At 47.1% G+C, this 26,847-nt stretch overlaps 1 protein-coding gene across 1 annotated transcript; it reads right to left on the bottom strand.

Moving 5' to 3' along the window:
• Positions 1–3,020: 3,020 nt before the first annotated feature.
• Positions 3,021–26,182, bottom strand: VCP (valosin containing protein). Its single transcript, XM_079330117.1, has 17 exons — positions 25,991–26,182; positions 21,010–21,121; positions 20,478–20,650; positions 18,553–18,695; positions 15,395–15,525; positions 12,931–13,062; positions 12,418–12,520; positions 10,543–10,676; positions 10,162–10,297; positions 9,206–9,318; positions 8,424–8,588; positions 8,194–8,316; positions 6,913–7,125; positions 5,345–5,653; positions 4,346–4,501; positions 3,880–4,034; positions 3,021–3,485 (listed from the first exon to the last, which is right to left on the bottom strand). Exons 1-17 carry the CDS (start codon positions 26,005–26,007, stop codon positions 3,380–3,382), a joined length of 2,421 nt encoding a protein of 806 aa, XP_079186243.1. The 5' UTR covers positions 26,008–26,182; the 3' UTR covers positions 3,021–3,379.
• Positions 26,183–26,847: the final 665 nt, after the last annotated feature.

Below are 26,847 nucleotides of genomic sequence, written 5' to 3'. Positions count from 1 at the left end.
GAAGATGTGTCAGGGGAGATTTAGTTTGAAAAGGTTTTTCACCCAGAGGGGTTTATGGGCACTGGAACAGCTCCCCAGGGAAGTGTCCCAGCACCAAGCCTGACAGAGTTCAAGTGTTGGGACAATACTCTCAGGCACATGGTGTGTCCCTAGAGGTGTCCTGTGCAGGGCCAGGAGTTGGACTCAATGCTCTTGATGGGTCCACTCCATCTCAGGGTCTTCTGTGATTCCATTTCTACAAGAAGTGAGTTACAAATCCAATGAACAGGACCAGAAGGGCGCAGCCTCTGTCCCACACAATGCACCCTAAAGTCGTGGAGCTACACCAGGAAGAAACCATACGTGTTTCTGGAGAGACTAAGGAACTTTTCAGTGAGCAAGTGCACAAGAAGCCAGGAGGAGCATGGCCAGGAGAGCTGATCCAAACTGGCCAAAGGGATATTCCATTCCACAGAACATCCTGCCCAGTGCATCAGCTGGGGTGTTGTGCCAGGTGGGCTGTGAACAAGCAGCTGAGTGGTACTGGTCTGCCAACAGGCTTAAAACCTCCACAGGAAAGGATGCCCTTGGACTAGGAACATCCCTAGGGAAGCGATACACATGGGGCAGGACACCTCAGTGGGGAGAGCACATCCATAATGCAAGGGATGCCCACGGAAGAGGAATGTCCTCAGGACAAGGACAGCCATAGGGAGAGGAGGCACATGGCCTGGGGGGCTGAAGGGGAAGAGATGTCCTGGGGGCCAGTGATGCCAATGGAGCAGGGATGCCCACAGCACATCCATGCCTGGAGCAGAATGGGCCCCTGCTAATTGGAGCACCTGCTGGGCCCAGAGGGTTTTGGGGTGGTGCAGGCATGTCCCAGCCTCTAGGATCAGGGACCAGCCTCTAACCCAAACACTGTACCCTGAGAGTTGTTTCTCACCCTGCATAAAGCGTGGCTGGACTATCAAGTCAAATGGTCCCCATGGGGCCTGACTGTAGGGGCTGTAGAGGGCTGAAAGGGGCTCTGGGGCCACAGGTGGATCCCAGGGGGGCACAGGGAGGTGCTGATCATGTCAGCAAAGGAAGAAGATGCCATCAGCTTCCCCCTCATTAATCCCACACCTCCTAGGGCAAGCCTGAGCCAACAGCATCTTCCTCCCTCCAGAACATTTGTGAGCTGCACAGTCCCCCCAGCAAGGATCTGGGCAGGGGAGGAGGGCTGCAGAAAGGCTCTTGCCCTGGCAGTGACTGACCAGGATCTCTGCTGGAGGAGTCCTGAAAGGGGCAGGGCTGGGGCCAAACCCAGTCCCTGGTACCAACTGCTCGCCTGGGGCTGCTGAGGCTGGGAGTGCTGATCTGGACACTCTCAGCCCTCCCACCAGGTCCACACAGCCTCAGAGCAGGGGGAGATGCTCGTGGAAATCCTGTGGGTGCTGTACCTTCACTGGGAGCCATGTCCCATAGATGGCAGGAAACAAAGAGGAGGTTTTCCAGGTCCTCTGCTGGATTCAATCAGCATCTGCAATTAGGAGAGGCAGTGGGGAAGAGTTGGGCTGCCAGGAGCTGGGACCCACACCCCACCATCCCATGCCCTCTGGCCCCAGCCTCCACAGCAGACAACGATGCCAGGATGGATCTGCCCCTCGACTTGCTGGGTGGTGATGTTCTCACACTGGCAGGGAGGAAGGACCCCCTCCAAGCCAATGAAGACTTCAGGGAGTCCTGTAGAGCTTCTTTCCTGGTAGCAGAAAGCACCTGGGCCTGGTCCCTGTGGCCAAAGCAAAGCTGGTATTGCTACCCCTGCAGAGCTCAGGGAGGAGAATCAACCATAGAGCAGAAAGGTGATGTTTAACCTAAAACTGGGATGGCGTGAGGCAGGGGAAGCAGCTGCCCTCCCAACCTCAACCCTGCTGCCAGAGGTGTCCCCACAGAGCGTTTGCCCAGCAGGAGGGGCGTGAGGACAGGGACGGTGGTGCCGGCAGACAGTTCCCAAACAGGACAGTGCAGGTGAGCCGCCAGCGCGGCCAGGGCCGGGGCCGGCACCGCCTCCTCCCCCGCAGGGGGTTGTGCTATTTAAATGCAGCGTTCCCTATTTAATTGTGCTTATCCCCACGGCTCGGCACAGACCCCTTCCCAGTCCTGCCCTTGTGCCATTAAATCCTCTCCTCTTAAATACAGATAGCTTAATGGAGCCCTTCAAGACGTGGCAGGCTTTGGGACAGGAACCCCACAGCTCCTGCCCTCCCCATCGTGCCTCAGTCCCCAAGGCTCAGGGAAACATTCTGCCACACAAACAGTGTTTTACCCTCATGCAGAAACCCTCAGTTCCTGCATTCCCTAAGAGTTGCTCTCTGCATTCCACTGACACTGCTCCCCCTCACACTGAGGGCTCAGCCACATCAAGCCTCTTGTCCTGCTCCCTGAGACCCAGGGTTTCCTGGACATAAACAAGTACAGCAGTAGCACATTTTTCAGTTCACAGAAGAGAAAATAAAGGAAGCACCAAGGCAGGGAGGCAGAACAAATGAAAAGGAAGAAAAACCAAGAATCCAACTGCTGAGTCTGGGTCACAACACAAGGCCAGTTTTCCACCAGAGATCCAAGACAAGCATCAGAAACTGGGACACATGGAGTGTATTGAAGATTCTCTCTACCCAACCACAGTGGTGCCACACTATGCCACAACCCCAGAGATACCCCAAGTGCCTCTCGTGCCTGGATAACAGGGATTGTTGCAGAATCCCTTTGCTGCAGAGCCACAGCAGCAAGAGACCTGACAGCTCATGGCCAGCCTTGGAAAAACAACAGCAGGTACCTGCTGCCAGGCTCTTCCTGCCAAGGCAGGGCAGGGACACTGCCAGACCCATTTCTTCCATTAACAGAGCTAAGAGGTGCTAAACATGAGGAGCAGCCCTGTCCACAGCAGGGGAACACACACACAGATGGGCTCCACTGGAGCAAGGAGGCTCACACAGCATCAGAAACATGGGTTTAGACAGCGCCAGCACCACACAAAGGAACTGCCATGACCTTGCTAGGGTTTTGTGGGATTTTTATTAATTTTTTTTATTATTTTTTGTGGGACTTTATTTTATTTTTTTTTTTAATACAGGCTAGCGTTGTACCCTTGCTAAAGCTGCTGATTCTGCCACATAAACTAGAACAGAAATTTCTCAGAAATTAAGTCAGTTCCCCTCCTTGTTAATTCACTGTCTGCCTCCCAACTGAACACCGCTCTGGATTTGTGTTTGCAGAAAACATTCCCTGTACAAAGTCTGATGTGCGGCTACACTGTTCTGACTGAGGAATGAAGAAGCCAAGAGTCCACTGAACATTGGATTTTTCCCTGTACAACGTGGCCTGATGTGGAGTTTGGTCCACCGAGGACAGCGAGTTAACCGTAGAGATCGTCATCATTGTCTTCGCTGTACACGTTGCCCCCGCTGCCACCTCCTGTGCCTTGGCTCGGACCAGCACCACCCTGGTTGCCTGATGGGAACCTGCATGCAGCAGTGCAGGACAGGAGAGAAGATGTTAAAAAGCCTCCTCACAGCTCAGCACCACCCCCTCCCTCCACACAAACCCTCAGTGACAACAAGGTTGGACAAGGAGGAATGGGATGAAGCCTTAGGGAAGGTCAAAGGGCTCATGACTGCTGGCTGTCACTTGAGTTAAAGGAAAAAAGGGACTTCAGGAGCACCACAGAGCAGCTACAACCAACCTGCAGCACAGCCTACACCTGCCATGCTGTGTAGTGGTGCTCCATGCACCAAGTTGAATAGGATTGTACGGTGCAAAAAAGTTTTGCTGCCCAGAACCCATCAGAAAGCTGCCCCAGCATGGTGCTCGGAGGCTGGCTGAGCACACTGCCCACCCCTCACACCCCACAGGTACCTGAAGCTGCCAAAGCCACGGCTCTGCTGTAGGGTCTGTGCAAACATCTCGTATTTCCTGATGTCGTTGTCACTGACAGAGCGGCGAGCAAAGCGCATGGCCTCCTCAAAGTGATCCCTGCGGATCTCAGGAACCGGATCGTCCTCCTCCACCTCCTGCAGCAGGACAGAGGAATCAGGTGAGCTGTGTGCCCAACAGCTGCTCACAGCTTTCCCTCCCAGGTCAGGAAGCTCCCAACACCCTCCAAGGTGGGGGCTGGAGAGGTGTGCATGAGTCAGGGCTGCAGCAGGCACCTCCTGAGCAATGCTGACCATGAGGCATCCCAGGAGGGTCCTCAACCTCCCACAAGATGAGAACAAAGTGCTCCAGCTCCATGCTCTGCACAAGAGCCCACTCATCCCTGAGGATGACAGAGGAACACATCACACCTCACACGTGGGTAGGGAGTGCTCTGTGTCCCACTCACCATGGCAGAAGGGTTGGTCTGCCTCTCACGCTCTCGCCTGATCTCACTCTCGATGGATTCACGAATGGCCAGTTTGCAGGCACGCTGGCAAATTTCTGTCAGGTCAGCCCCTGAGAAGCCATTAGTCATCTTAGCCAGGAAATCCAGGTCAACATCCTAGAGAAAAATAAAAAAGGAAGAGGGGCCTTTCCTTTACACCTCATGTCCTCAAGTGAGAGCGAGGTGTCTTTAGGGTATCTAGGTGCTGCTTTAACTATGGCCAATTATGGAAAGATCAGCTGTTAAGATTCTTGTTTTCAGGAAAAGATAACCACACACAAAAGCAGGCTATGCTCCTCACACCCACCAAGAATCCAAGAAGTGGCTGTAAATGCCTCTGCACTTACAGATTTAGGATATGACTTGCTCAGGTCTCAGCACGAGGAGTCAAGCAAAACACCATCAGACTGGAAATAGAGACGGGACACAAGCAGACAAAGACAGCCGACCTCCTCCTCTCTTCGCCCTCAGTTGAGAGGGTATTACTGCAACCTCCTTTGAAACTAACTAGGCAAGCTTGGCATAAAAAGATTTGGACTCTCATTTTATGTCTGTTTTTTCTTTTATTAACTTACAGTTGCATTATTGCCCCTTTCCAGGCAAGGGACACAACTCTTACCTATGACAGGGTACAGCAACAACTCACTGCAATGGCTCCTCTCAATCTGTATTTCACACCTGTGTGCTCTACCATTTTTTTTCCCCAGAATACAAGAATCTTTTTCACCTCAACAAAATATGCTTTTCTGATCCTGTACCGCGAGCAGAACCTGATTATATGACTGCTGGGCCTGCAGATCAATTTCCAGCTTTGCTGACACCTAACCTCAGAGCTCCAGCTTCCTCTCCCATTCTACTATGCAGATGAGCCTCCAGACCTCTGTGCTGTCCACAGCCTGTGAGGAACACGAGCAGCACACAGCAAACCCAAGCCAGAAGTAGTCAGTGTGCAGATCCTACCTTTGCAACTGGTGATTTCCTCAGATTGGCCTTAAGGATTGCAACCCGGGACTTCTCATCGGGCAGAGGGATGTAGATGAGCTGATCCAGGCGGCCGGGGCGCAGGATGGCTGGGTCAATGATGTCTGGCCTGTTGGTGGCACCGATGATGAAGACATTTTTCTTGGTGGACATGCCATCCATCTCGGTCAGGATCTGGTTGATGACACGATCTGCAGCGCCGCCGCCATCACCGATATTCCCGCCTCGGGCCTTGGCGATGGAGTCCAGCTCATCAAAGAACAGCACACACGGGGCTGCTTGGCGAGCCTGCAAAATGCATGGGCTCCATTATTCCATGCTAATACTTCCCAACAAGGAGCATGCTGACTTCACACTAAGCCTTCCTTATCATTAACACAGCTCAGGAGTACCAGGAGCTCTTCGCAAGGAAAGCTTGGAAGAACTGCTCAAGAGCAGACCCTTGCCACACAACCTCTCTATTAAATTCTCCTGAACAACAAATTTAATTTCCCTTAAGTGGAGACATTGTGAACCAGGCAGAAAAGTAGAAACTCCAATGCCTAGAGTGACAGATGGAGTCATTTTGCTGGACTAGAACTCTCCCTGCAAGACCTGAAGATGTCAACTGGTTATTCAGGCACTTGAGCAGGTGAGATATACCCAGTGTACGGGAGGGATCCAGCTGCTGTTTTCAGCTACCTAATGCGTAGTTATGGGGAACTGGATCTTTCTTTACAGTGTGCAGTGAGTGCCTGCTGCAACCCTGACTCATGCACACCTCTCCAGTCCCCACCTTGGAGGGTGTTGTGAACCTCCTGACCAGGAGACATAGCTGTGAGCAGCTGAGAAAATCCCAGTGAGAAATAAGGAAAAAAAATTGCTCATAATGAGAATGCTCCTACAGCAGCACATAGGCCCAGAGGTCAGGGATTCTTCACCTGCACACGTGTCCAGAACTCAAGGCACTGAGCTGATGAAATTTCAAAGTTACCTCCCTGCTCTGGACAAACAGCTGAACTAGACAACCTCTGAGGTTCCTTCTCATCTAAATCTTTCTTCACTCTCCTGCCAACTTTTTTTCTAATAGTCCCTCACCACAAGAGCAAGGATTCACAGGATAATCCATGCAGACAACTTCTAGGACAAGAGATGACACTATGGGACAATTGAGGAGGAGCGAACTTCTTTCTAAACAGTGTATATTGCAGGACAAGAACCCCCAGAATATTCTGAAAATCTGTAGATGATGACAGTTAATGAGGTGTTAATCAAAGTTTCCAGGGGTGTGGAGCATACATGTGCCCTCCTAACCACAGCCTCTGCAAAGGCACTGGGGAATTTATCACCCTCTACTGACAGATGCCAACTGCAGTTAGAGAAATGAGTTTCAACAGTGTGTTGCTGAAGAGAATTAATTCCAACACCAGGAAAGAGCTCCTGCTCTCAGGGCAAGTGGGAAAAACACAGAAGACACAAATAAGAACCAGTAAGACAGATGGAGTGGAGACAAAGTTCTGGGGATACCTCAGCACAAGGGGAGCACAGGGAGTGGGGGAAACTCTTACCTTGTCAAAGATCTCGCGCACGTTGGCTTCAGACTCACCAAACCACATGGTGAGCAACTCTGGCCCCTTGATGGAAATGAAGTTTGCCTGGCACTCATTGGCAATGGCTTTGGCCAGCAGTGTCTTACCACAACCAGGTGGCCCATAGAACAGAACCCCTTTTGAAGGGGTCATGCCAAATTTGAGGAACTTGTCTGGGTGCTCCACAGGATACTGAAAGAAGACAAAACAAAAACCTCTCATGTTGTGCCACAACAGGCTACCTTGGAAGTACAGAATGGTTTGGGTGGGAAGGGACCCTCAAAACATCTCCAATCCAACTCCTCTTCAATGGGAAGAGACACATATCTGAGTCAGTTTTGGTTCTACCAGAAGCACTACCTGAGATTTCTGGTGGATTAAACACAAGATCCTGCCAGGTGCCATTCCAGTTTTTAAGTGGATACTGGCTTGGAAAGGTGCCTAAAATCACCTATTTACCACTAAGAACTAAGTACAGTTCAGTACTTTCCCAAGTACCAGCTCAGTACATTCCAGCACACTTAACCTCAGCTTCACTCTGCCCTGCAGAAGCAAAAGGGAACAGCTCATTACCTAACCTATTTGCTGTGCTCTCCAGAGACAGCAAGGTGTCTGATGTGAGCCATTATCCTCAGCAGCAAGGTCATATGCAAGACAGGTGATGATTTTAACATCAGAAAACTAGAAAAATTTAGATGCTTTTATTCACAGACAGGATGTTTCTACAGTGCCAGCTGAAAGCAGAACTGTATGAAACCCAAACCATACTAGTGCAGACACCTGGAGTTTCCACAGACGTTTTGTAACATTTTGTCCTGTTCTTTCCCTTTGTAGAGGGCTTCACAATTACTTCTCACTTGCCCTTGTGCTAAGGCTGATGGGGAGCCCTCCAGAAACTCTCTGTATGAGCACCTTCATCCACTGCCTGGCAGATAAAGCTACCATGTAGGATGATTCTCAGCAGTGGTCTCACTGCTGGTCTCCACTTAAGAGGCAGAACTGTGGCTGTTTCTGCATGTTGCACAACACCCACATAAAATGTCACTGCAGACTCAGCTCAGGAAGACCTGATGCTGTTTTCCAGCACCTTCCCCCCCAAGTTCACTAAGATGGAACAGCATGGTATTTACAGTCAATTACAAATAGATGCCATAAAGCCTCTGCATTTACTCTGTTTGCAGCACAAACAGGAAACTGAAGATATTCTGGATTTTATATTTTTTAAGCTGGCTAAGCAAAAAGTCTGTTGTAAAGCCTTACCTGTACAAGCTCCTGGAGTTCTCTCTTTACATCTTCTAGGCCACCAATATCTTCCCAGGTAACTTGTGGCACCTCCACCACAGTCTCCCGAAGAGCAGAAGGGTTACTCTGGCTCAGAGCCCACTGTTGTTAGAAGAAATGGTATTATATGAATTCTAACACATTACATTCTTTTGCTTCAGAGAAGCAATTAATTGCACTCAGAAGAATGAGGAGCAATCCTGCATTACCCTGAAGTCATCCATAGTCACAGCCAGAGAGTTCATCACTTCAGCATCAATGGTTTCATCTTCGAGGTCTATGAGATCCATCTTCTTTCTGATAGCCTGAAGAGCAGCTTCTGAGCAAAGAGCAGCCAAGTCAGCACCAACATGGCCATGGGTCTCGTTTGCCACCTGAAAGCAGAGCACTGACAATGACTCACAGGGATACAAGCAAGGGCAACACATGCTCTGGTCCCTCACTGGGAAGGAAAGAGAGCCACACCATAGCTTTGCTGCACATTCAAGATGCTAACACTCAGTTAAAGACACTCTGCCTTCTACTGCCTATTAGAGATCCAATCTCCATTTGGAATTCAGATGGTGTGCAGAAAGATAACCCTGAGGACTGCAGTTCTTCATTCAGGACAGAAATGACAGGAACCATCCAGCTTACAGCTGCAGCAACACCACAATGCTCACCCAGCTGTATGTGAGCTTTTTCAGGGCTGCTGAACTTTTAAAGGCAATGAGACAGCAAACATGGTGACAGTGGCAAGGCACTTCCAGATTAGAATGATGCATATTTGTTTCATTTAGCCATGCCATTCCTAACTAGTCAGTGAGGATTTTGGTCCTCTGGAGGTCACTGGTAAAGTGGTCAGAAGGAATCCCAGAGATCACATATTCATGCGGTTCTATGCTATCCTAACTGAGCCACTGCACTTGTACAATCAAGCCTGAACAATTCTTCCACTATGAAATAGAGCACTGGGAATGAGACAAGCTTTACCTAATGGCACACTGCTCACCTGTTCCAGATCCACATCATCAGCCAGCTTCATATTTTTCGTGTGGATCTGCAGGATCTCCAGGCGCCCAGTGGCATCAGGGATACCAATATCAACCTCTCTGTCAAAACGACCTGGGGAGTACAAGCACACGTTGAGCTGTTGATTCTGCACACCACAGGAGCTGCAGTTGCTGTCTTCCTCTGACTGAACAAAGTGATGCTTTCCACAAAAAATCAGAAAATGAGAGTTTTGGGTTTGCCTGCAGCATTTATCAGCATTGTAGAAGAGACAGATCAGAGAAGGAGGAAAGGCATTAGGCAGTCAGGGAAAGTGAAACTAATAGCAAGACCTTGGGATTATGCACAGATGATTGTTCATTTATTAACTTTTTCTGAGCTGCATTTTTGGGAAAATAGGCTTCAGAGTGCCAACATACCATGACACATTTTTGTTTACTTCTACCTTTGTGTCCTTGTCAAGGGTAAAAAAATACTGAGATTTAATTTTTTAGAACTTTCACAGCATTACCCAAGTGGTCAAACACATGAGGAAAACAGGGCATCACTGCAATATTCACTAAGACATGCACACCTCTATTTTTCCTCCAGCCACAGCTGTTCATTAACAAAAGAAACCCAAATCAGGTAATTCACAGCCTTTTGCAATCTAATGCATGAATATCCCCTTAGGCATTTCCTCCTTAAGTGTGTCCTGAAATAGCTTCACTCAATAGAGGCCAGCACACTTTACTCACTTCAAAGTATTATTTTATTTCTACACATTCTCACCTAACATGGCACAGAAAATGATATCAAAGGCTGCAAGCCTGGAAAAGAATTTCTAGCAGGGAGCTGGAGACAAGTCAATAGTTTCTGTACCACATGTTCAACACGACTTTCTGCTCAGTGTTCTGGGGCCCCTGAAGCATGGCCTGTCACAGAGTGTGACACACAGGAAGGGGGCAGGGCGGTTACCGAATCTCCGCAGCGCTGGGTCGATGCTGTTGGGTCTGTTGGTGGCTGCCATCACGATCACATGTGCCCTCTGCTTCAGCCCGTCCATGAGGGTGAGCAGCTGAGACACGATGCGACGTTCCACCTCCCCGTGTGTCTGTGGGGACAGAAAGCAGCGCTGAGACCAGCAGCCCCCCTACAAGGAGCATAGCAGCCGGCTGCGGCAGATACAACAGCCACCAGATGGTAACAAATGTGAACTGTATCTGATCATTCTCACGTCCAGCTGAATTCAGGGGTTAAGGAAGTGCTGTTTTACTCCGTAGTGAAATGTGGAGACTCATGTCAGCTGCTACCAAAAAAAAAGGACATACTAATTTGCCTCCTAAAAGCTCTCTTTACCTTCTCTCTCTTAGGAGCAATGGCATCCAGTTCATCAATGAAGATGATGGCAGGAGCATTCTTCTCTGCTTCTTCAAAGGCTTTCCTCAGGTTGCTCTCAGACTCACCAGCCAGCTTGCTCATGATCTCAGGACCTAAAAAACAGCAGTGGTGTGCTACTCAGAAGAGAGGCAGCTAGCCCCAAAACCATGCAGCTGAATTTTTTTAGTACAATATCCACATGGGACAAGCTGTATTTCAAGCCAAAGCGAACACTATCAATCACATTCACTAAATCTGCAGCTGAAAGGCAAGACCAGCATGCAGAATTAGTTTTTATCATTATTTTGGTGTTTTCAGTTTACTCTAAGAGAATGCAGCACTAGTCAATGAGCTACCTTTAGCTGCCTCTTTTCTTACCCTATTTCACACTTGGTGAGCTTCTCTGTAATGTGCCACCACACACAGTTAATGTCAGTCCTAGCTTGCAAGAGAAGCAATCAAATTAAAAGGTGATGAATTATCAGGATAGGGAAGGAAAAAGCTCTATGAAGCCATCTTTAGCTTACATTACACAGGTATACAATTACCTCTGTAGGATCCTACAAATTAGTTTTAAAGAAGTCAAAACCACCAACCACAAACAAAATCACAACCCCCTTCTGCTCTCAAAGATTAAATACAAAATAAAAGCATGTAAACACACTGATCCCAAATGGATGGGCAGCATTTCCCTGACATCTGCAACTGCTGAACACTAAAGCAGGCTTAGACACTTATTCTGTTTTTACAGATTTTGCTATCATGCTGATGGCAGTGTTAATGAAGAGAAAATATGCTTCTAAAGGATACAAGGAAAATAAACCTGACTCTCAGCCATAGAAAGCTGCCAGCTGCAGAGACACAGGTGTGGACAGGTGCTCTGTAATTCATTATAGGTAACTCACCAGTTCTTATCAGCTCTGTCTACAGCACTGCCTGCAGCTCCAGATTGGGGCCAGCAGGCAGTGAATGCTAACTCTTGACAGTGTTATTTTTATTATGCAATAGATGTACAAGCATCTAGAGAAACGGCTGGTGCATTAGCATTCAGTGACAACTTCCACAATTGAGGAAGGATATGATGGGGTGACATATGGCTAAAATCAGCCCATTTACATCCACTATTTTGAGATAAAAGTCCCTAATCCTACTGCTAATCACTGCTGTGCTATGCTATACTGTCCTTTGCTATCACTGTCACATGATTGAAATCAGAGAAGAAAAGCTGCATTCTTTCCGTAAAAATGTTCTGTTATTCCAGCACTGACTAAAATGGAACAGAAAAGCAGTGTGGAAAATTCAGAATCTGGTCCCGACTAGGTCCCTACTAGTAGCCACCTCAGCCGCTACCGATGAGAGTTATCAATAGGAGTTCTGTCACTTGTAGCTAAGTCCAAAGGCTCTCATTATAGTTTTGAGGGAAGTTCCTTCCAAATAATGTACTGTGAAACAAAAGAGGTCTTTGTGCTTTACTTGAGGGGAAAGAGGAATCCACAGCATTCAGAATTCATTCTGAATGGGATATAGTGGGAGCAAAGCCAGAAGCCCTGCCAGTTCTGCCTTCACCAACACAAATGGATAGACAGACAGACAGACAGACAGACGCTGAATCCCTGTGTCTCAGCACCATCTTCCAGGCACTCTGCTACAACACAGCTGAGCTTCAGGGAAGTGCCACTACTGACACTTCCACACAAAGGGCTTCCAAGTGTCCCCAGAGGCATGCTTGAAAGAGGTAAGGAAGAATGACAGGAAGAAAATGTGGCTCTACAAGCCCTACTAACACCATTCTTACAATAAGATGGACAAGTGAGCACACAGCAGACCTGGGGCCAAAGCAGCTGCAAAACTTACCATTGATCAGGAAGAAGAAAGCCCCGGTTTCGTTGGCCACTGCTCGGGCTATCAGTGTTTTACCAGTGCCAGGAGGACCGTACAGCAGGATCCCACGTGGAGGCTGAGGACAAAGGCAAGCGACTTAGACTACATAAGCAGCTTCACAGTGAATTTGTAAGCATTTGATAATGCCAGTCTGAAATTGAAATGTAAACTCATGCAACAGCTGCCATGTCAGCACTGCTATCAACACCCTTACTACTTCACACAACACACAACAGAAACCTTGCCAGTAACTGGCAGCGCTGATTCAAAGCATCACTCTGCTTTACAAGCTGACAGAGTTTCAGTCTGTGTCCAGAAACCATAAACAAGTACCTTCCGAACGCTAGCATAAAAAACCCCAAAACAGCAAACCAAAAACCCATACCACAAATTATTTATTCCCCTGTCCAATACTTCCTAAATCTCTGTCGAGGAGAGACATCTCCCAGGGCAAGCCAACCTATCCACCTGCACGTGGGGACGTACCTTCACCCCTATGGCCTTGAAGAGAGCAGGGTGTCGGAGGGGAAGTTCCACCATCTCTTTGATTTGAGCCAGCTGCTTCCGGCAGCCACCAATGTCATCATAGCCCACTTCATTCAGCGACTCCTCTTCATCCTACCAGGAGGATATACATCAAACATCTGAGTGAAAACAATAGTTCAACAACCCTCCCTGTCTACAGAAGTCAGGAACATGGCTTTTAAGACACTTCTTGTCTGTCTTGAGTCTCCCTTTCAAGTCTTCCTGATGCCTTCTGTAATTGTTTCCCAGCTCTGTCTTCCCAGACATACAAAGAGAAATGCCTGCACATACTCAGACTTCACTGAAGCCCACCCTCTGGAATAACAGCTGCCAGGTTCCCTACAAACTCTAGAACAAAACAAGCTCTGTGTCTCTTTGATGGGGCTAATGGAAGTAACAAGAGACAATGCCAGTAAAAAATAGACTTATTCTTAGAGTAAATGCTATGTAACTATTTTGTCCCGTCTCTGAGGGTCTCTTCAGGCTTGAGATCTCCCCAGAGAGGGCATGCAGGTGGTCAGAAGTCTGGTTCCCTCAGAGGTACCAGCAAGAAAGCAGCTTGAGACGACCTTGTGATTTTTCAGGGCTGTTTATCTTATCTTTAAAAATGTTTCTGCCAGCTCAGCACAGGTCTGCTCTGCAGGTCGATCATTGCAGAAGAACCCTGGGCGGGCTGTGCCAAGGTCTTTATACTCCAAACTATGTATACAATATTTACAAATTTTCCCCAATGCCATGCAACCTCTTTACAATATCCAGCTCCTTCCCCACCCAATCTGTGGTTCCCAGGGTGCAACTTCAGCACGGATGACACAAAGAAGAAGGAGGAAGAAGCCCACCACACCCAGGATCCTCCATCTTGACCACATGGCCCTTAATATAAACAATCTAAAAACCTACATATACTACATTCTAATATTCTAATATTCTAATTTACACTCTACTCATCATTATTTTATGTGTCTCTTCTCTCAGCGTTGGCAGATTCTCCCAAGGAGCCAAATCCAGCCCCTGCAGCTCCTGGGCAGCACTCAGGGGTCTCAGAGGGGTCTGCCAGGGGGGTCTTTGCATTCCCAGAGAAGCCAGGGAGATACCCTGGACTCTCACACTATTTGGCATATTCTATCTGCCAGTTATTCAGGTACAGTGTTACCTTTGAGACTGATTCCAATTTAGCACAGAATGTTAAAGTCCAGATATACAGATAAGATCAGTTGTAACCAACTCTTTCTTCAGAGTATCCATTAATTCAGCTGTCCAAACTTTTACTGGCCTCAGTTATTTAGGCCACACTCAAATAATAACATAGCCTGTAATCTCACAGGGGATCAGTTCAAGTCTCACTTCTTTCAAGTAGATCACTCAGGGACTGGACCTAACAAGCACTGAAGATCTCAGTTTTGAAGATTTCTGTCGTCTCTGGGCTCTGCTCCAGAATTGGGGGAAACATTTTTCCAAGAATCTATTAGGAATTTCCTTTGATCTAGCTTATGCTGGTGCATCCAGTCATGTCCCTGGGCACAGCTCTCAGATTCTATCCCTTCCCATCAGGCAGTTGTCAGTAGGCCTGTCCTTTTGCCTTCCCTTCTCCAGGCTGCATCATCCCATGATTGCAGTCCCTCCTCCTTCATTCTTGGCCTCCAGCTCCTCATAATTTTGGTGGCAGGGGCTGAACTTACTCCTGTCTATCTCTGCTGTGGCCTGAAGAGGCCAAGTGGAATTCATGGAGTGCCCAGGTGCAGTCTCACAAGGGTCACAGAGGTGCTTCTCAGAAGGCAGCTAATAACAAACTGGTACTCACATTACTTGCAGCAAAAAAGGTACTTATTCTATGAAGTACATACCCACCTTAGCTCATTTCCCTGAGATTTCCTACTCTGTACAGTAAAGTCACCAAGACCTGTCAGACAAGTTCCTCAGGCAGTCACAGGTTGCAACACTCAAGGTTAAACACTGGGGAACAGTAATAGATTGGGGAACTCTTATTTTTTATAAATAAACCATTTAGGTACTCCAAATTTATTTGTAGAAAAGTGCCATTACTTTCTTTTCACATGGCATGAAATTCAGCACCATTGTAATCTCTCCCTGTTATGAATCAAGGGAACTCTGGAATGAAAAATTGCATTCAAGCCCACCAAGATACTTGGAAGCAGATGCAAAACAGCTGCTGCCAAAGAATGGCATCTCATCAGCAAACCTACCCCCTGGTGCTTTTGGCATATGAGGAGGACACTGGACACCTTTCTCTGACTACCTTCAGCAGCAGCTCATCTCCTGAAACCAGAGTTCCTGACTATCACATTCAGTAGACAAAATGTCAAAAGAGGAATTGCAAACTCTGCTGCCCTCAATCTGTGTCCCAGAAACAGGCTTTGGACAGAGGAAGTCCAGCAGGAGAACGACCTGGCAGGATTCTGCTCACCTCCCGTTTGATGGGCTCTCCCTCACAGTGGATCACTGTGTCTGGAGCCACGATGCAGTATGGGCTCGGGTCTGTCTCCACCACTTTGAACTCCACTGCACGCATCCCTCCGCGCACCAAGAAGATGTCACCTGTAAAATCCCACATGTCAGTGGCCTGTTGCAACCCACATCTGCAAAACATCAACCCCTGTATGATCAGCAGCCTCAGAGTTTAGGAAGTAGGTCACACGGGTGGACACCATGGCATCTATAACTCTGCTTTGCACGTTAAACTCAAGAGTTGCATCCACTGCAACAGCCTGAGCACTGTTTCAGTTCTCAAGTGTCATCCTGTAAAAACCAGTAAACAATAGAAAAGAATACCCTGCCCAAAAAAAACCCCAGAAAGGCAAGAAATCACTTTTTTCCCCTATTCCATTTCAATTTAACATTTCTAGAACAAGCAAAAAGTCCTAACTTAATAAAAATTCATTTTGAATTTACTGTAACTAATAGCTACTAGTTATAACTGTTTGTCTCCAGAAGCAGAATAGTATATAACACTGCACTGTGTCTCCTGGGTGACAGACCTTGGATAACTTGTGTCTACAGTATACTTTCATCAACGGTACAGCAGAAGTGTTAGGGCCACAACCCCAAAAGTACATTTGGTTTTCTACTCACCTTTCCAATTATTCCTTAAATTACTCTGAAGAAGTGAATTTAGTCAGGGTGCCAGTTGGTATACATTCTTGGTTTCAGCTGGGATAGAGTTTATTTCCTCCCTTGTAGCTGTTTCAGTGCATTCAATTATTTGGATTCAGTATGACAATAACGTTAATAACACTGATGTTTCTGTTGCTGCTCAGCAGTGCTTACCCTAACTCAAGGTCTCCAGTTTCCCATGCTCTGCCAGTGAGCAGGTGTGCAAGAAACCAGGAGGAAGAATGGCCAGGAGAGCTGATCCAAACTAGCCAAAAGTATATTCCATATCACAGAACATCATTGTCAGTGTATATACTGTGGGGATTTCACTGGGAGACATCACACACTGATGAGGCACAGGCTGGGCATCATTCAGCATGTGGCGACCAGCTGTCTCAGGTGTTGTGCAATGCCTACTTTTTGGGTTTCATCTCTTGTCTTTTCCATTACTGTTATTGATATTGTTATTATATTTTACTTTGTTCCAATTACTAAAATGTTCTTAACTCACAAGTTTTTCCTTTTTCCTGATCTACTCCCCATCCCACAGCTGAGTGGGGAATGAGTGGCTGTTTGATATTCAGTCACATGCTGGGATCAAAGGACAACAGTCCTTTTTTGCAGCCAGCACGGGGACAAAGGGTTGGCATAACAACAGATCTGAGCAGAGCACATTAAACGAAATTCGTTATAAGCATTCAGTATATAATAGCAGCTGGTGATGGTGTTTATTCATGCTTGTTCTCAGGGTGTGTTTTTTAACACCCCACTCAGTGTAGGTGTCCCCCATGGTGAGGTTTATTGTCCTTGCTGCCTGGGCTAAGGTTATCTCTGTGTTTCTCTTTGCAGTAGTGGCTTATGATGCGATGGAATCACTGGTCCTGAGAAGAATCCGAGGAGTGAACTGAGCACTGCCATCAGCTCTGCACTTTGGGAGCCATCCACTGGGAACTACTGGTAACTGCAGCTTCCTACATCTCCCTCCCGATGTCTTATGCCAGCCTGGTTACAGTAGCGTTTGAGCATTTTAAAGATTTTTAATAACCTTTCAACATAGCTGAAGCCAGCCTGGCTCTTATCACAGAATTTCCTAAGTTGTAATGGACCCATGGGGATCACTGAGTCCAACTCCTTGTCCTACACAGGACAGCCCAAAGGACCACGCCATGTGCCTAAGGGTATTGCCTAAATGTTTCTGGAATTCTGGCAAGCTTACTGCTGTGAAACAGCAATTGCTGAATGGGATTTTGGTCTTGTTTAAAGTAAATGTATTTAAGAACATTGCCCAGAGGGTTAAGTGTCCAGGCCAGTGACTACCTAAAACATTTTGGAATTTCACTCCGGACCAAGTGTAGAATCCTGAAAAACTAGTAAATATGTGCATAAAGGTATGTCATGAATGTAGTTCCAGAGTGACACAAATCACTACAATGTGCTGGGATCTGCCCATATTATTCTGTACTCTAAGACGAAAAAATGGTCTTTGGATCTGATGACAAAACATCCAATCCCAGAAACAGGCAAAGCATAGTTTTGAGGGGGTATTGCATCCCATATCATGCACCACCCTCTGGAAAATCAAATGATGCAATGGACTGCTTTTCTCTCACGGAGAGAAAAGGCTGGTGGGACCAGCAAACTTTGCGACACACATTTAGCAAAAGCTACCTGGTGGCTGGCTCTCTCCAACCAACACTTTTACATACTGCACAAGGAGACAAAGCTACTGTAGTGCACATAAAAAATATGCTGGGATAAACAGTCTGGGTCACTGCTGCCTCAGGCAAAGGCAAATCCACGCATGGCTCTGCTTTTCCACATATGGTTTTGGTTTTCCTCAAGGACCTGGGTGGCACTTTGTGGGTGATGTGGGAGGATGGAGAAGTCCAGTGTATGGGTGAAGGTGATTTGATTTTAGGTGAGAGTAGGAAATTAACCAAATTGCATGATGGCAATTGTTACATAATGGTCATATGATCACTTCTATGGCAGCTATATGCACACCACCACATTCAGCACATGATAGAAACCAATTCTACCACTCCAGATGTGGGGATATGAACCTGAGTCCCCTTTAATTACAACCTTATGAAGAATGGCCTCTCATGAAGCTGGATAAGCACAGTGTACACCCAACCAATTGATTAATATGCAAGTAACTAACCAATTACATCACATGGCAACAACTTAGTTTTCTCCCAAGTACCATGAGCCTTTCTGATGTTGCCCCATCTCATGCAGCTTTAAAAAAAAATGAAGGAGAACTACCAAATTGCTCTACCAGCCAGCAGCAGCCATCGTTGCTTCTGAAGACTGTGGAAAATTTAGATCACCACTAGCAAAATCTCTCCCTACAGATGCTGGTCTAATGCCTCATGGAGATCTGTGCAAGATTCTAGAAACTCTCTGTATTTGGTCTCAGGACTAACTCACACTTGTGGCTGTGAGGACTTCAATGACAGGCATTATTACCTTTCCTGATAGGTCTGTAAGCTTCCAAGAAGTAGGGCTTGAGATAGACCTCAAAGAGATTCCCCGTGATTCCTTCTACCGTGTCATCAATTGGCAGCACGTGGATACGTTTGCCATATTTCACATCTGGGCAAGGCTGGATGCTGCAAAAAAAAGAAAACCCCAGTTAGTCACATCATGCTGGACTTGCACCTCAATGCTACACCTGGACAAGAAGAAACATGTCCCTTCCCAGAAAAGAACACTCAAAGATCATCAAAAGCCCTGGTGAGACTTCCTACTTGCACAGGAATATTCCAATGCTGACAAGGCAAAAATCATCCAACCAAGATCTAGTCTTCACAGCACACACTCGCCTTCACTCCTTTCAGTCCTGCCCAAGACCACTGGGGAGTTTAATTGCTTCCTCCTACCCTTCTGCTCTTCTGCAGACCCCTTCACTAGATTCACACATGTCTAATGTAGCCTAAAGACCTGCAAGAGTCACGAGGTAGCTTTTATTTCAACAAGCTACTGCAGAGACAGCTGCAAGGAAAAGTAAGCTGGGAAAAACTCTTTCTTCCCTCCTCTCTCTTAGTACAGTGCTCAGACTCCCTATTGCTGACATACCTGATTCCAAGCAAAAGCTCTCTCAGTACCAACTGGGAGTAAAAACACCTCAGCAGCCACGAGTCTGTCAGTCCACTTTGTGAGGGCTGATGATTAGGTTGAAGGCTGAAAGTACTTTCCTCTTTTTAAATATGTGCTACTGTTATTATTTTGCAGTGTAGCACAACAGTCTACTGTAGCAACACTCAAAGTATCCAGATGTAGCAGAAACTGGCTTCACCGGCTAAGAAAAGCCATGGAACCGCAGCTGAGCAGGCAACTTTTTTCATACATGACTTCTGTTAGAGACTCCTAACTGTTTCTTTTACCACATGCATTACAGAGAGGACATAGCAAAAAGGCAAAAGAAGAGAGAGACTATCCCAGAAGGAAAATATCTGACAGACAACAAAAAGGAAGCAATTAGCACAAGAATCTGGATTCTGGCAGAAACCAGGACACACTAACACTATAAGCAGTTAAAGATTGGCAAGAAAAACTTTGAGGGCAAGTGTGTTAAAATTCCCTGACCTCACAATGAGTCAAGACAATCAGTAACACATTTGGGAAGCTGAGAACCACTACAGACATAGTGCTAACAGAGATGATGAGAGCACGGCACTGTCATGCTAGAAGAGACTCCAACAGGAATCTCACACCAGGTTCAAGTAAGAATTCACCTCTATTTTAAATCCAAAGACACAAAGCACCATTCTGAATTACAACAGTGTTTAAAACTTACATTTTTAGTGGTAGAGAGATGGGTAGAACAGCTTCATTTTTCCCATTTCCTAAGTTTGTACAAAGCACGTTTTGCATTTAAAAATTATTAGATACCACTTCAGAAAGTCTGGTGTCAGAACCAGGTTCCCATTTTCTCAGAGATAATGCTCAGGAAGAGGAAAAGCTGTTAGCCTTCCCTTTTTTAAACCTGCAAACTACAATTTTTCTGTTCAGGAAATGCTCATGTGCTACCATTCTACTCTCTCTCATCACAAAATGGGACCTGTCTCCTATAAGTAGAGACCCAAGTTTTACTACTGCTTTTAAGCTCTCTTCGAACTCAAATCATTTTATGATTCTACTTACTGTAAATGCTGAACAACAAAATCTTTGTAACATTTTTTAAGCACTCCTAATTTAAAAACTATCTTTACAACAAAAACTGGGATATAAACATTCTTGAGGGATTTTTAATCTTGCTATTTGGCTGTTCCACTTTTTTCTAGCATTCATTTCTAACAGGTTTTAACTTGTTCTGGTAACAGGGCAGCTCAGATACTATGAGATAATGTGTGATGCTGCTAATGTCTTCCAAGGTAACACTGTGTCCTCACCTGATCACATCACCCAGGCGCACTCTCAGGTTGTTGCGAACAACTCTATTCATGCGAATCTTCTCATCTGAGCAGGTATCATCTGACAGAACAATGCAGACTGCTTCTCTCCTCTTCTTTCCTTTCAGCAGGACAGTGTCCCCTCTGAACAGCTGCAGTTCATCCATCTTTGCCTGCAAACAGCAAAGTGTTAGAACAAGCTGTTGAAAAAACAATTCAAGCACTTGAAGGAGAGTTATTTGACTTTGCAAATTACACCTTGGAAGTGATATACTAAATCCAGAGAACTCTTACTACAGTTGTATAGAGCTAAGCATGAAATCAGAGGAAGGGCACAAGCTCAGTAGAATCCAAGAAACTGAGGCTCAAAAAACATTTTATCAAGGAGGAATATCAGGAAACAAGAGCGGTAACAGCTGTAGCTGCTGACACAAACACTTGTACTTACATTGCAAAGTTACGTTTCAAGTTAATAGACAGCAACAACTTGCAAATTACCAGATGAAATGCTTTGCCTCTACAGATGACGCACCTGGGACAGTGACACAACACTGTTGTCTTCATTGATGGCTTCGTCAACAATTAACCGATTGGGCCTGTTCTTCTGCTTCAGAATTGCAGTTGATAAGTCATCGGCCTTAGAGCTGGGGAAAAAAACACAGCTGATGAACCTGAGTGATACTGGCCCTGTCCAGCCACCCGCTTTCATCACCACTTTCTACAAGTTTCTTTGTTGTCTTTTATAAACTGTACTTGCTTGTAACACAACTGAGAACATTACTTCCCAGGGACCAGTTTGCAGGAGATCAAGGGAGGACATTTCCTGTCAGTAAATGGAACTATGAGCATCCAGTGGATACAGCTATGAAGCTATCTATGAAAAGAAGTGGTCAGTGAGATGTTGCTGACTGTAAGATGTTTTGCCTCAATGAATTAGTCAGACTCATCTGAAATTACATATAACTGCTGCCAACAAAACAAAAGTTGAAGTCTATTTGGTGTCAAATCCCAGATAAATAGGGGCATTAAAGGACAATGCTGCAGCAACCCTGACAGGAAGAGCTGTTAAGAGTTTAGCCTGTTGAGGCCTGTTTATTAAAGCAAGCTGTAGAAATATTCAAGTGCTCATAGAAAATTATTTTGTATTGGCATTTTTTAGCTCTTTTCTATTATATCTTCACAAAAGTCACTGCAGCTCTGGCCTGCAACACCACAAGAAATACAAGAGATAATTCATTTGCCTTTACAAAACAGAGCAAGTAAAAGACCAAGGAAATGGAAGAAGGGCAGATTAACTGTTATCCTTCAAAATATAATACAGCAAATAATTCACTCTATGACAGAATATGAATTGGAACCAGCTTATTCTTGAGGAGTTATTGGAAGCTGTACATTAGCCACACACAACAGTGGTGGAGTGCTGTAGTTCCCCCAGTGGGCTGACTACTTTCTCCAGGTTTGTGGCTGTGTCAATATTCAAGGTCAGGAGAGAAAAGCTTGCATAGTCTGACTTGATTCTGAAAGAAAATAAAGAGAACTAAAGTCTTCCCTTGACCTAAGCAAGCAGCAAGCACTGGCAAAGCATAGGGAGCTTTGTTAACAATGGCAGCAGTCATAACTTTGGCTCCATCTCATCCTCTTAGAGACAGAATGATGAGAAGAAACCAAACTTTGAGTGGAAATGTCAGCACTTGGCATGTTCACTGCATTTTTAAGAGTCCATCAGAGAGGGGTGACATACCTATGGTGTGATGTTATCCAGGTCCCTCCCCACCTCAAGACAGAGGCTGTTCCAAGATGGACTATGCAGCGTTGGCTCCCTCCTCTGACTCGCAAAAGGGGAAACAACACCAAGCAAGCCCATGAGAGCAGCCAGCTTGCTTTCAAAAGATTTTTCAAGCTTCCCTTAAACACTGGTAGCACAGGAAATACATTGCAAAGAACAGGCAAGTGAACAAAACAAATGAACAAAAGCGAACAAAGTGAACAAGTTTTAAGTGAACAAAACAAGTTGTACAAGATGTTCTTTCCTGGATTGCCAGCACTATTGAAAGTTATCTTTTTTCCTCTCTTTATTAAAGAGAGCAAGAGATAAGACATTGTAGATCTACTGTCTGAGCAAAAGAAGAATACAACAGGTTGCTGGATATGTACTGAAAGGGCTCATGAATTCCACAATCAATCTAAAAATGTGGTCTTGTTGTGGCTCCTAAAAAGTCTGCGATTTCCAAGAAAACTGAAGAGCAGTAGGAAAACTGAAAAAATACATTATCAGGACAGATTATGGTCAAACAGTGCATAAAACCAACAACCTACTTGCAAGGACTTTGCTTCCTCATTAGCTCCTGGCCACTGGAAACTAACCCAGCAAACAGATTTCAAGATTCCAGCTAAGGGACACCAAGGAGACACAATACTCATTATCTGAGTAATTCAGAATGTGACTGCAATTCCTCCCTCTGCACACAAGATGTGAATCCGAAGGCCTTTTCATAAGAAACCACCGTCAGACTTTGGCTACTTGAACTGTTGTTGAAACTAAGTGTCTAGGGATGCAGGGACTGCTATTACAGCCTGAAAAACAGCCTGGAGCACCAGATCAAAAACAAATGGTAAAGGAATTGGATAACAAGTGAAAGATTTTCAAACAACACTGTACACAAAATAAAAGCTGCAAAAATTGGATAGAAAGTTTGGATAACTCCTGACATACAGCAGTGAAGAACACAGCTAGAATCTACTTGGTTCTGCTAAGTAAGGCAAAAAGGTTTTAGTACAGAAGAATTGAACCTACAGTTGCCTAAGAACTGAGGGTTGGATCAGTATCAGATACACTTAGAGCAATCAAAAAGGATTGGAGGCATTAAAAATGGAATGAAAGTGTCCAAGAAAGAGTATCCAGGGAGTTTAGTGCATACTGTCAGCTTCAGTGCTCAGACCTCACAGCTCCAGAGGAAAAAACAAAGGTGCTACAAAATTACATGTCAGCTAGGCAGGGAAATGATGTTTCTCCTGCAGACAAGGGTAAGGTTTAGACAGACAAACACTACCCATTTTCCAGCAGCAATTTACAATATTGTTATAATCACCATTCGCCCTCATTGCATCTCTCCAGGGATTCCTCATGCTGCAGCTGAAATAACAGAGCAGAAGATACCTGTGCACCTCAACCACACTCAGACAAATCCCAACATCTGTGGGAAGGAGAGCAGGAACAGAAAATACCAAGCAGGAAAGCCTAGGGCATGGGTTGGGACTCTCTCCTGCTAACCTTCCCACTTCAGCTGGGAAACTTCAGGAAAGCACAGGGACATAATGGTAACACAGGTAAATTTAAAGGCTCCTTGAAGAGTTTCTGGTCAGAGACAGCCTGGTGGAAACCCTCCAAATCACCTCCCTGACCAGCCCTATCTGCCAGGTCCCTCACACACTCTCCCTCTCACCCCTTTCTTTCCCTGACTTAACAAAGGGAGAAACTGAACACAACACATAGCTTTTGAGCTGTTTGGGTATTAAAAGGAAATTCAAGGTCCGTATTAAGCTGGCCCTAGACAGAAGCCAGAAGTGAGGACAATCACCAGCACAGCAAATGGCCAAGCTTGCACATAAAGTGCAAGACATCTATAAAACTGAAGCAAATATGTACTAGCCCTAAAGGCCAACCATAACAGGTACTCTCAGCCTCCTTTTCTCCCTCCATAAAGCAGTTCAACAGCTTCATCTCACACATGGGAGAACCAGGGAGACTTCCTACAACTTACAGAATCACAGAATATCCTGAGCTGGAAGGATTCATCAGGATTACCAAGTCTAGCTTCTGGCCCTGCATAGGACAGCACCAAGAATCACACCACGTGCCTGAGACCATGCCCAAACCCTTCCTGAACTCTGCCAGTGCTCTGACCACTTCCTTGGGGAGCCTGTTCCAGTGACCAACCACCTTCAGGATTAATCTTTTCCTGACATCCAACCTAAACCTCCCCCATCACAGCTTCATGGACTTAATTCTCTCTGTGTCAGAGCTCCCCTATAACGCCCAGAGGCACCACAGAGGGTTTGAAGAGCCAGAGCAGAAAGTAATTACCACTTAGTGATCCTTCTGAAAATGATAAGCAACCTGTGAAGACCCACTTAAAGTAAGGAAACAAGCTGTTTCTTCAAGTTGGTCCTAAATTAAGCAAAAAGTCACCTCCCAGAATGATTCAGCTGCAGAACTGAAAGTGAAATCAGCCATAACTTCAGCACACTGCTGTGACATTTTTACCATCATCCTTGTGAAATCATTTCCCAGATAAAACCTGTGAGCAACCTCTTACCAATCTGAACATCTGATTTACAGACTGAATTGCTTTTTCTAGTCAGATATTAAAGAAAAAAAAAAAAAAAAGTCATAAAACGTTTTTTATCCTTAAGTTAGGTGTCTGAGGTACATGGTGACTGCAGATACTGGAACACGACTACCATGGGGGGAGTTTAGACCCATTGTGCAGAAGCCAAAGTGTTTCAGACAGGCTGGGAGAGGAAAACAGGACACCACACACCCTTAGTTTTTGGAATGCTACTTGCCATGCTGAGGCTCGGTTCAGCAAGATGGCTGCCAGCACTGTGACAAAAAATGGCATCTAAAAAGTAACCATGTTCCAGCTGCAAACTAACTTTTGTGGTTCCTGCATGGGTGAGAAGAACTTCGCTAATTTCTACTTCAGCAGACTTTTAAAAAACACTGTTAACCTCGCCCAGCAGAACAACTGGAGTCAGGGAATGTCACTTCCACGGCAGACAGGAATGCCTGGCACAGCTCGCTGGAACTGACCCGGCAGGGCCAAGCAGGTTTGGATTCTAGGAGTTACAAAAGATAAGAAAAACATACTCAAAGAACACCAAAAGGCACAAAAAAAGAGACGTAAAGTGCCTCTAGTGAAGCCAAAAAGTCACTTCAAGTATTCTTGGATTGTGAAAATTTATGTTTGGATTCTATTTTACTCCGCTCAAAATGCACGTGGGCTGCGTGCAGAGACTGTTACTCATTCCTGAGGAGCAGGAAAGATGATCCTCAGCCTGTAACTGAGTAGAGCCAACAAGAGCGAGGCAAGACACCCGAGACGGAAACACCGCCGACGGCCTCGGCCATGCCCGGCACAACATGTCTGCCTCGGCCAGCGCCGAGTCACTCGGCAGCCCCGGGCCCAGGGCCGCGGCGAGCAGGAGGAGCCCGGGACGGGCCTGGGAAACAAAGCCCTCCGCAGCTCCGGGCCCGGCGGGCGGGCGGCCCCAGGCCCGGCGGCGGCACGGCGGGAGGCCCGGCCCGGCCTCGCCCCCCCGCCATGACTCGACACTTCCCGGCGAGGCCCGGCCGCCGCGGGGCGCACGGCGGGAAGCGGCTCGTCCCCGTTCCGGCGCCTCTTTCGCCCGCCGGGGGCTCGCGGGCCGCCCCGGGTGAAGCGGGCGGGCCGGACCGGGCCCAGGCCGCGGCGGGGCCTAGGCCGCGGGGAGGCGGCGGGGCCCGCACTTACTCGGATCCCGAGGCCATGGCGCTGCGGGGAAGGGGCGAGGGGCGGCGGACGGCGGCTCCGCGGGGCGGGCGGGGGCTCCGGAGAGTCGCGGGGGTCGCGGGCGGCGGGCGGAGGGCTCGGGGCGTCCGCGCTGGCTGAGCCTCAGCGCCGACTCATCGGCGAGGGAAGCCCCGCCCACGCCGCCTCGCCTGCCTAGCAACAGCGTACGCTGGCCAATCGGAAATTCTGGCCGGCGGCTGCCTCCGCCAATGGGAAAGGGCAAAAAAAAAGACGGAGGGCTCCGCCTAAGCCCCGCCCCCCTGTGCTCCCTGGCCAATCGTCACCAGCCAGGCGCCACTTCCTGCAGCCAATCGCAGCGCGGCTCTCTCTTCGATCGACAGCTTCCGTGCGGCCAATGGCGAAGAGCCACCGACGGGAACATGCGGGAAGGAAGTCCCGCCTTCACGCTAGCTGCTGATTGGGCAGCGCCCGAGGGCAGGGCCAATCAGAAGGGGCGTGGTGCGCACGCGCGGCTCTTCCCGCCACTCGGAGCCGCCTCGTTGGTGCGCGTGCTGAGGGAATGGCCGCGCCCGTGTGGAGGGTCCGGCCCCGCCCCGGGCACCGCCCGCCACACCGCGCGGCTCGGCGCCGCATCCAGCCTGGCCTCGAACGCTGCCCGGGATCCAGGGACAGCCGCAGCTTCTCTGGGCAGTGTGTGCAGGCCCTTAACACCTTCGCAGGGAAGAATTTCTTCCTAATACTGCATCCAGCCCTGCTGTTAGTTTAAAACAGTTACCGCTCTTCCAGTCACTTTACATCATAGTCTAAAGTCCTTCTCCAGCGCTGGTGGAGTCCCCTGAAGGCTTGGAAATTGTGGA

This window comes from Erithacus rubecula (assembly GCF_903797595.1).
Source record: "Erithacus rubecula genome assembly, chromosome: Z".
NCBI lineage: Eukaryota > Metazoa > Chordata > Aves > Passeriformes > Muscicapidae > Erithacus > Erithacus rubecula.
Note: the sequence above shows the minus strand (reverse complement) of the source record. Positions and strands in the feature narration are given on the sequence as shown.